The sequence below is a fragment of the Crocuta crocuta genome, unplaced genomic scaffold, assembly GCF_008692635.1.
Source record: "Crocuta crocuta isolate KB4526 unplaced genomic scaffold, BGI_CrCroc_1.0 scaffold29, whole genome shotgun sequence".
In the NCBI taxonomy this organism is placed as follows: domain Eukaryota; kingdom Metazoa; phylum Chordata; class Mammalia; order Carnivora; family Hyaenidae; genus Crocuta; species Crocuta crocuta.
Window position 1 is genome coordinate 4,323,465 of NW_027533280.1, and position 9,920 is coordinate 4,333,384.

Below are 9,920 nucleotides of genomic sequence, written 5' to 3' on the forward strand. Positions count from 1 at the left end.
TCTAAATCTGTTGGTAAATTCAGAACCTAATATATATATATATATATATATTTTTTTTTTTTTTTTTCCCTAATGTCTTCAGGCTCTGGAATACATTTTACACTGAGCATTTTGTCTGGATCGAGACACACTTTGAGTACTCAACAGCCACCCATGGCCAGTAGCATCATGTTGGGGAGCACAGCTCCATAAGATCCTTTTCAGCTAAAAAATGCTAGGATTCCCAGCCGGAGCTGCTGCCCTCTGTTGCAGGGTACCCTGAATGGGGTGCATGTGGCTGGCTGCCTGCCAGGCTTCTCCAGGCCTCCCTCTGAACTCTGGGTCAGGAAGGCCGGAGTTACAAGCAATTCTGAGAGCATTACCTCTGACTGCCCCCAGTCAAAGCAGAGCAATTTACTATTAGGAAGAATGTTATTCTAGGGCAGCCCCGAACCTGCTCTACTTTATAAAACACACTACTGTGGACACTAATTATTTTCCTGCCCAGCATCTGTTCCCCTCTTTCCTGGTAACAAATCCCCGATTTCCTTTGGAAGTCACACCTCCCTACTCTCAGGCTATGTGGTTTGGGTGGGACTGACTGGCCCCTGGCTCCAGAGGTGGGCAGGTTACCCAGGCCTGAGCTGAGAAGCAAAATCCATGTCTCAGCTACAGTGATAGGTTGAGGGATGTGGCTGAAGATGTCATGATGGACATGTCTAGAAGAATCTCTATGGACAACTGGGCTGAGAGACTTGGGGGAATATAAGCCCAGAGCCGCCTCCTAGGACTACACAATGGTCCTGCAAATGAAGCCAATATGGGGGGAAGTAGAGTCAAAAGGTGGAGACTCTGAAGCTGTCCTTCGAGCCCCAGGCTCGTTGTGCTGGGCTCCTCATAGGTAGTTGGACAGTAAACGATGTGTGTGTCCCCTGCGATGTGTGTGTCCTGCTCTGAGGCACTGAGAACTGTTTCCTGTTAGTTACTTGCAACTGACAAAGTCCAAACAAAGACATAAATCATCTGCACTCTTCTCACAAGTGACAAACACTGTGGCCCACATTGTCATTGGTCCCGGCCCTGGGGAAGCCTGACTCCACAAAGACACCAAGAGCACAACACACCGGCTTAACTCCCCTGCCGCCTTCCCTCGGGCAGGACTCACTCAGGCACATGTGTGTCATCCTCCACCGGGCACCAGGCCGCCACCTCGCACGTCTTCACAGTCCCATTAAACAACACGCATCTTCCTGTTGCAATTCCTGCAGGGGAAGGGGGCACCTGTTTTCTACTTTCACAAGGGGGAGAAGTGCAAGCACCGCCACAGCATCCTGTGCAGTCCATCTTGAGCTGTTCCGATTCCGGGCTTTATACAGTTTTCAGAAATTAGAGGAAAACATTTGCCTGAGTCCAGTAGCAAGGCTAGGGTGATGACAGGCTGGCCCAGGGCAAGATCTGGGGTGGCCTCTGGAGTACGGGTGACAGGTGAATGTCTAGAAGATCCTGAGAGCCTGATGGGTACACCAGGCTCACCCAAGGTCATATGAAGGACTTGGGGAATGTAGGGATTTCTTTGTCCTGCAGATCTCTCTATAAGAGAAGCCCCACGGGGGAGGCAATCTGGTCAGGGGCTGCCCCCCCCACACTAAATGTCTACTGTAGGTCACAGCCATGAGCCCATACCGTTGCTGTGGACGCCTGAAGAGCCAGCGGCACAGTCGGCATCTGATTTACACACAGTGGTCTTATCTGGAAGCTGGAAAAAGAAGAAAGAGTGAAAACAAATTCCACGTAGTCAGTCAGGTGGGAGAGGTGGGGGAGAGGAGCCTGAGGCTCTTTCCTGAGAAGCTGCCTACCTCGGGACAGAGGCCCTGGGTCTGGTTGATGGTGGTGATCAAGTTGGTCATGACGAAGAGGGAGTTCTCCTCCTGCAGAGGGGACGGGGGAGAGAGCACCACTGTGTTACCTTCAGAGCAGTCAGGCCAGGCCCTGAAGAAAGCCAGGTGTTCATTTAAAAAGTCAGTACCTTTCACTTCTCCCAAGTGCCATGCAGAAAACAATTTAAAAACTGATCTTTTGGGACACCTAGGTGGCTCAGTCGATTAAGTGACCGACTTCAGCTCAGGTCATGATTTCACAGCTCGTGAGTTCAAGCCCTGCATCAGGCTCTGTCAGCATAGCACCTGCTTCAGATCCTCTGTCCCCCTCTCTCTCTGCCCCTCCCCCTGGGTGGACTCTCCTCTCAAAAAAAAACATTAAAAACTAAAAAAACAAAAATCCTTGATCTTTTTTGATCCTTTGTTCTCTGAGAGAGAACTGAAGACAGGACTCAAGAAAATACTTGTACCACAATCCCCCTTATCTGCAAGGGTATATGTTCTGAGACCCCTGGGGGAGGCCTGAAACCGCAGATAGGACCCAATCCTCCGTTTGCTATGGTTTTTCTCCACACACCACCCCCCACCCCGAGGCAGACATACCTATGACCAAGTTAAATTTTAAATTAGACAACAGTAAGGGGCGCCTGACTGGCTCAGTCAGTTAGGCATCTGACTTCGGCTCAGGTCATGATCTCATGGCTCGTGAATTCGAGCCCCACGTCGGGCTCTGTGCTGACAGCTCAGAGTCTGGAGCCTGCTTTGGATTGGGTCTCCCTCTCTCTCTGCCCCTCTCCCACTTGCACTCTCTCTCTTTCTCAAAAATAAACATCAAAGAATAAATAAATATGGGGCGCCTGGGTGGCTCAGTCGGTTAAGCGTCCAGCTTCAGCTCAGGTCATGATCTCACAGTTCGTGGGTTCGAGCCCCGCGTCAGGCTCTGTGCTGACAGCTCAGAGCCTGGAGCCTGTTTCAGATTCTGTATCTCTGTCTCTCTCTGACCCTCCCCTGATCATGCTGTCTCTCTCTCAGAAATAAATTAAAAAAACATTAAAAAAATAAAAACAAAGAATAAATAAGACACAGTAAGAGATTAACAATAATTAATACTAAAATAGGACAATTATAATAATATATTATAATAAAAGTTATGTGAATGTAGTCTCTCTCTCTCAAAATACCTTTCTGTACTATACTCACCCTTCTTCGTGTGATGGGAAAATGCCTACGTGAAGAGATGAAGTGAGGTGAATGTTGGAAGCTTTGTGATTCAGTGTTGCGCTACCACCCACTCGAGGGTATGTCAGAAGCACCATCTGCTTCCAGACTGCAGCTGACCGTGGGTGACTGAAACTGTGGACAAGAGGGCCTACTGTTTACATATGTTCATGGCAGCATTATTCATAGTGACCCAGGGGTGGATACACCCCAAATATCTATTGACAGATGAATGGATAAACAGACTGTGGTTACCCATACCTGCGTGTGTACCTATAATGGAATATGACTCAGCCATAAAGAGGAATGAAGCACTGACACAGGATACAATATGGGTGAACCTCAAACATATGATGCTAAGTCAACGAAGCCAGACACCAAAGGCCACATATTGTATGATTCTGTGAAATTTCCATACAGACAGAAAGTAGATGAGTGGTTGCCCTGGAGGCAGGGGGTAAAGTGGAGGGTAGGATGAGAAGCCACTGCTGAATGGGTATGGGGTCTCCTCTTGGGGTGATGAAAATGTTCTGGAACTAGAAGGAGGTTATACTTGCATAATATCGTGAAGGTACTAAATGCCACGGAATTTTTCAACCTGAAACAGCAAATATTATGACATGTGAATTTCACCTCAATGGAAAAAAATGTCTATAACCTGAAGTGGTTCCTTAATGAAGCTTGGCTTCTTAAGGGAAAAGCGCCAAAAAGTGCTCAAGACATCCTCTGCCAACCAGAGTTCCTCAGAGGTACAGAAATGCAGGGCCACCAAAGTCCCCAAATTTGGCTGGTTTTCTTTTCTAACTGAAATTTAAATAAGCAAATAAATAAATAAATAAAACATTCTAGAGAAGACCAAATTAGAGTCAGCAATTGACACTTCTCCATTTGAGAAGGCTTTTTTTTTTCCTCCTAGAAAGGTGCCAAAAGGTTGATTTACAGTTTCTGGAGAGGGAGCGCCTGGGTGACTCAGTTGGCTGAATGTCCAACTCTTTTTTTTCTCCCCAATGTTTATGTTTATTTATTTTTGAGAGAGAGAGAGAGAGAGAGCGCACGAGAGCATGAGTGGGGGAGGGGCAGAGAGAGAGGGAGACACAGAATCTAAAGCAGGCTCCAGCCTTTGAACTGCCAGCACAGAGCCCGACCCAGGGCTTGAACTCACAAACCATGAGATCATGAGCTGAGCCGCAGTCAGATGCTTAACTGATTGAGCCCCCCAGATGCCCCAAGCGTCCAACAAGAGTTGGACATCCAATCAAGAGATTTTGGCTCAGGTCATGATCTTGCAGTTCGTGGATTTGAGCTCCATGTTGATAGTGCAGAGCCCACTTGGAATTTTCTCTCTTTTTGCCCTTTCCCTCACCAAAATAAATAAAACTTTAAAAAAAAATCAATATTTTAAGAAAAGGTTTCTAGAGAAAAATTCACTGGGGATGAGACTGAAGAACTGTTAAGGAACTTCCAACATAAGGAATAAAAGATGTCCAAAAATCCTCATTGGACATTCTCTTCGCTAAACACCGGCATTACCAGAAACTTTCTATTAGTGTTTCGTACTCTGTGGGAGTGGAGTCAGCACCGGGAACCCTCTGGAGGATCAAGGTAACTCAGGGACCAAAGTGTCTGTAGACCTCTCCACCCCCAGGTCTGACAAGGTGGTGAAGCTCTGGGAATAGCTGGCATCTTCCAAAGAAAGATCTAGAACAAGTCACATTGGGAGACAAGGAAATGTCGTGAGGAGGCATGGGAATATGGCATGATGCCCAAGTTTCTCCTGGCTTTTTTTTTTTGAGAGAGTGCGTGCACACAAGCGAGTGTACAGGCAGGGGAGGGGCGGAGAGAGGCAGGGAGCCACAGAATCTGAAACAGGCTGACAGCTCAGAGCCAGAAGCGTGCTCAAACTCACTAACCATGAGATCCTAAGCTGAGCTGAAGTCTGTCGCTTAACTGTCTGAGCCACCCAGGCCCCCCTATTTCTCATCTATTTTCAACTTGGGGAAATATCATTCTGGAGATGAGCCAAGTAGAAGCGCTGCAAACAAATGTTTGCAGTCCATCCAAGAGAAGCAGAAGGGTCTGACTGACCTTCATTGCTCATTAGTTCTGGTCTTCTCTCTGGGCACCCCACAAAACGGACCACAGCCATTGCCATGGCTAAAGAGAGTCGATATTTAATTTGGAGCTTTGTCAATTAACAGACTGGATACAAGGATGCTGTATCAAACACTTTCTTTCCTTACCTTTGTTCCTGACCAAATCCTATGTCTGTTTCCTCCAGGTTTGGCTTTGGTCTCTAACTCCTGATAAACTGTAAACTTTTTACACTGTCTGCAAAGATTTACCTTGTGTTTTACAATAAAGCAAATACAAAATGTGGAACGGTGATATTTCCACCTGAATTTTCCCCAGGATTTAAAACATTTGCTCTTCCATCTTTCAGGGCTCGAGACAGGCCAAGTTGTCTGTGTTTAAGCCAACCATGATTTAGAGCTGAAGCAACATAGCTGGTTGAATATTATTAGACCCTAAGCCAGAAACGGATCTGCCTGCATTGCTTTCTTGGACTAAAACGATCAGTCTGGGCATCGGTGATGTTAGAACTCTGCCAATCATTAATCAAGAGTGCAAAGTCAGTAAAGGGAAAGGAACTAATGAGAAGCTTTAGTGTTAGAAGCCACAGTGGGAGCATACCTGAGCTGGAATCACATAATCCGCCACATCCCAGACCCGGAATCCAAGTGTATAAGTGTTGGTTACAGTCACGCCTTTGGCTTTGGTAGTAACTGAGCTGACCACAGAGTCCATTTCCTGGTAGCCTTTTTCCCACACAAACACCCACCTACAAAATAAAACAGTCCTCTTAAATTGCCATTAGGATTCAGCTAATTTGAATTGATGCTAGGGAGCCTCTGATAGCCAGAGGCTGACAGTACAACATTCACTAATTATGCAACTTTGCAAAACTGTTTAACTTGGGGGCTCCATTCCCACATCTGCAAAATGCACATATAGAACATAAACCACAGGGTGGTTTGTGGGAGATAAATGAGATGATGTAGGTAAAGCACTTAGCACAGCGATCAGCACAAAGAAAGTACTCAACGAATGTCTTTATTATTAGATATTTGAGCACTTTCGATGCACTATGACCTGCAGACTCACCAAAGAGATAATAAAAATTATGATAATAGTTACCATGTGGGTGTTTTTAGTGCCAGGTGCTAATCTAAACTCTATATATTTATTAACTAATTTAATCCTAACCACTTTATAAGGCAGATATTATTCTCTATTTATTTTAAAGTTTATCTATTTGTGACAGAGATAGCGAAAGCGCATGTGTGCATGAGCAACAGAGTGGCAGAGACAGAGAGAGGAGAGAGAATCCCATGCAGGCTCTGCACTGTCAGCGCTCAGGCTGATGCAGGGCTCAATTCCACGAACTGGGAGATCATGACCTGAGCCGAAATCAAGAGTCAGACACTTAACTGACTGAGCCACCCATGCAACCCTATTATTCTCTATTTTTACAGAGGAGGAAACTAAGACACAGAGAGGTTAAGTGATTTGCCCAAGGTCACACAGTGAATGATAAAGTCAGAATCTGAACTCAAGTCTTTTGCCTCTGAAGCCCCTTTTCTTGTCCTGCATGCTATACTCCCTCAAGAAAAGAGAATATCACTTTCAAGGAACTTTTATACTAGTTCATACTTTTTCTCCAAGAATTCAGGTCCCATATATGCTTCTCTTCTCTGGGGAGAATTGAGGGCATTACAACCAGTCTGAATAATTAAAGGAGGGGGGCCTGGGTGGCTTAGCCAGTTAAGTGTCCGACTTTGGCTCAGGTCATGATCTCACGGTTCCTGAGTTCAAGCCCTGCAGTGGGCTCTGCACTGACAGTATGAAGCCTCCTTGGGATTCTCTCGCTCTCTCTCTCTCTGCCCCTCCCCCACTTGTGTTCTCTTCTCCTCCCCTTCCCCTGTCAAAATATAAACTTAAAAAAAAATCTAAAGGCATTAGCGCATAGTGGTTAGGACACTGGAACATAGACTGAAGCCAGTGATCATGGTTCATTTCTAAGCTCTACCACTCACTAGGCATTAACTTTGGCCTTTCTCTGTGCCTCAGTTTTTCCCATCAATAAGATGGGAATGATAATAGGACTTCATAGGATAGTTGTGAGGTTAAATGAGTTAATGCATGTCAAATGTTCAGAACAATGTTTGTGTTGCCATCAGTAGGCTAAATTTGGCCACGGTGGGAGGGTTTATGCCATGGAAGTTGGCTAATACTACAAATGAGAACTCCTTCCCACCAGAGCTGTTATTAAACACCTACCAGCAACTATTATTGTTATTTTTTCTAGAATCAAGAAATGCTAGCATCCCTCTCCTCTCCTTATAAGCTCTAGCTGCCAAGACTCCAAAAAATCAGTGGCTTTGGTTATTTATGGGTTTGTCTGGTCTGAGGAGTCTCCAAATTCATTGTCCATCCTGGAGGCAAGCTCTTCCCCAAACAAGTCCTTTTCTTCAGGGGTTCTAGGAATTTAGCTGCAATATAAGCTTTCATTTAATTCTACTGAGACACACAGAAGCTTATTTCACCACAGACAACAGTGAGTTGCTAAACCAGAGACACATGGTTTCACACGAATCACTATGTGATTACCTACAGCCTCATCATATGATAGATAACAGAACCAGATAACTGAGAAATCCATGTCCAGTCTAAGATGAATTGGATCAGGAAGCTAAGAGATGAGTAAGAAAGAAAAGAAAAGAAAAGAAGAAAGAAAAGGGAAAAGCCCTTAATTTCCTGAGTCAGGTTTGATCATAGGAAGATGGAAAAGCAAAGTATTTACTGCTTTATAAATCCTCATGATCAAGGTAGCACTCCCTCCATAGGAACCCTGGAAAGCTGTGTTGCCCAAAAGAAATAGAACACAAGCTGCATATGCAATGTAATTTCTAATAGTCATGTTATACAGTAAAAAAAAAATAAATAAAAACAGGTAAAATTAATTATGATATATTTTATGTTACCCAATGTACCCAAAATATTTTAACATGTTATCAGTGTAAGATGTATTAATGTGATTGTTTACTTCTTTATTTTTTTTGTACGAGGTCTTCGAAATCCAATGTGTATTTTATAGTGATAGTATATATCTTGGTTTGGAGTAGGTACACTTTAAGTGTTCAACAGCCACACGTGACTAGTGGCTATTATATCATACAGTGCAGCTATAGACATTTTCTGTAGTCTACAACTTTACAGAAACCCTAAGGTAGATTTAAACTAATTCAGCAACATGAGTTTACTTAACCAGCTAGCAGCAGGTCTCAAAATTTAAGGGTGCATCACAGTTGCCGGGGGCAAGGAATTACTGGTGGTGGGACTTATTAGACTTACTACATCCAAACCTGGGAGTGGGCAAGGTGGTTATGATGCAGAGCCCATACCTGGGAAGCCATTTTATTGACTCCTGTCAGTACTTAACTGCTGCTGGGCTGAAAGCTGTTAGAAGCCGTACCTGCCTGATCATGTGAATACCCGTGGGCAGGGTTAACAGATCCAAACCCCACTCCAGGGTGGAGGATCTATTACTCTTATACAGTTCCTCAGGTGAATCTTTTGCGATCAGTAGGGTTAGGAAACACTAGGGCATTAGTTCTCAAACTGCCGCACATCAGAATCACCTGGGGAGTCAGTCATACTCCATAGCAATGAAATAATTCTTTTTTAAAAGATTCCCAAGGGGCGCCTGGGTGGCTTAGTCGGTTGAGTGTCCGACTTTCGCTTAGGTCATGATCTCGCGGTTCGTGGGTTCGAGCCCCGTGTTGGGCTCTGTGCTGACTGCCAGCTCAGAGCCTGGAACCTGTTTCAGTCTGTGACTCCCTCTCTCTCTGACCCTCCCCTGCTCACGCTGTCTCATTCTCTGTCTCCTAGAAAAAATAAAAAAATTAAAAAAAACACTCTAAAAGATTCCCAAAAGGTTGTAATGTGCAGCTGGGGACCACTACCTTAAACCTTTCGAGAAAAGGAATGCCAGAGTAGATAACTTCTGTCAGCTCAGCAGCTGTAGGCATTGTAACGCCCAGGTGGGCCTTGAAAGTGGGCCCGATTGTTAACTTTTACCTCCTCTCTCGAGTTTCATTAAATCGTAATGGATGCATTCAATTAAAATTAAGCACTTGGTGAGACTAGAAGGTGGCAGGTCATATGGAAGCATAAGAAGGGAGCATGGAGAACGATGAGGCGAAGTAAGGTACTTATACCCAGAACCCCAACCACTCCACAAAACAAAAGAACTGAACTTTCTCAATGCTTTTCTGCAGTGTGACCTCTTCACTATCTTGGATTACCACATGGTACTTAAAGGACCGGAAGCCACAGACCCAAAAAGAACCAAATGGAAATTCCAAGGCTTGTTTTCTGTCAGCTGATCATCAGAATGGGAAGTTAAGTGCAAAGATTGAGCCATTTAGGACAAAGCCCGCCCCCCACGCCCCTGCCGCCAAAGGACAACATGGAGCAAGTCAGAGAACAAGCAGCAGGAAGGATGAAGGTCTTGCCAGGCTTTGCCCTGAAAACACAACATCAAAGCGGTCTCCTGACTCAGAGCCCGGTCCCCCGGTGGCAAGGGTCCGGGGAGGGGTGTGTCACCCACNCACGGCCGGGACCCAGAAGGGGAGTTGCCGGCCGTCCCGACCCTCCGGACCCCGGGACCCCTCGGGAACAGCGCCTGCGGTCGCGCTCACCCGATGACGTAGGCCAGGATGAGCAGCTGCACGGCCCGGTTCATGAGCCCCACTTTACGGCTGCGGATGAGCACGATGCGCGGCG

At 45.6% G+C, this 9,920-nt stretch overlaps 1 protein-coding gene across 1 annotated transcript in view; it reads right to left on the minus strand.

Annotated features, from left to right (window-relative positions):
* P2RX4 (purinergic receptor P2X 4) overlaps positions 1 to 9,914 on the minus strand; it is a 17,632-nt gene extending 7,718 nt beyond the window's left edge. Inside the window, exons 1-5 of the mRNA XM_077748008.1 lie at positions 9,836 to 9,914; positions 5,766 to 5,913; positions 1,836 to 1,907; positions 1,663 to 1,735; positions 1,145 to 1,241 (exon numbers count right to left, since the gene is read on the minus strand). Coding sequence (XP_077604134.1) covers positions 1,145 to 1,241; positions 1,663 to 1,735; positions 1,836 to 1,907; positions 5,766 to 5,913; positions 9,836 to 9,879 — 434 coding nt within the window. The 5' untranslated portion in view covers positions 9,880 to 9,914. The remainder of the gene's footprint in view (positions 1 to 1,144; positions 1,242 to 1,662; positions 1,736 to 1,835; positions 1,908 to 5,765; positions 5,914 to 9,835) is intronic.
* Positions 9,915 to 9,920: the final 6 nt, after the last annotated feature.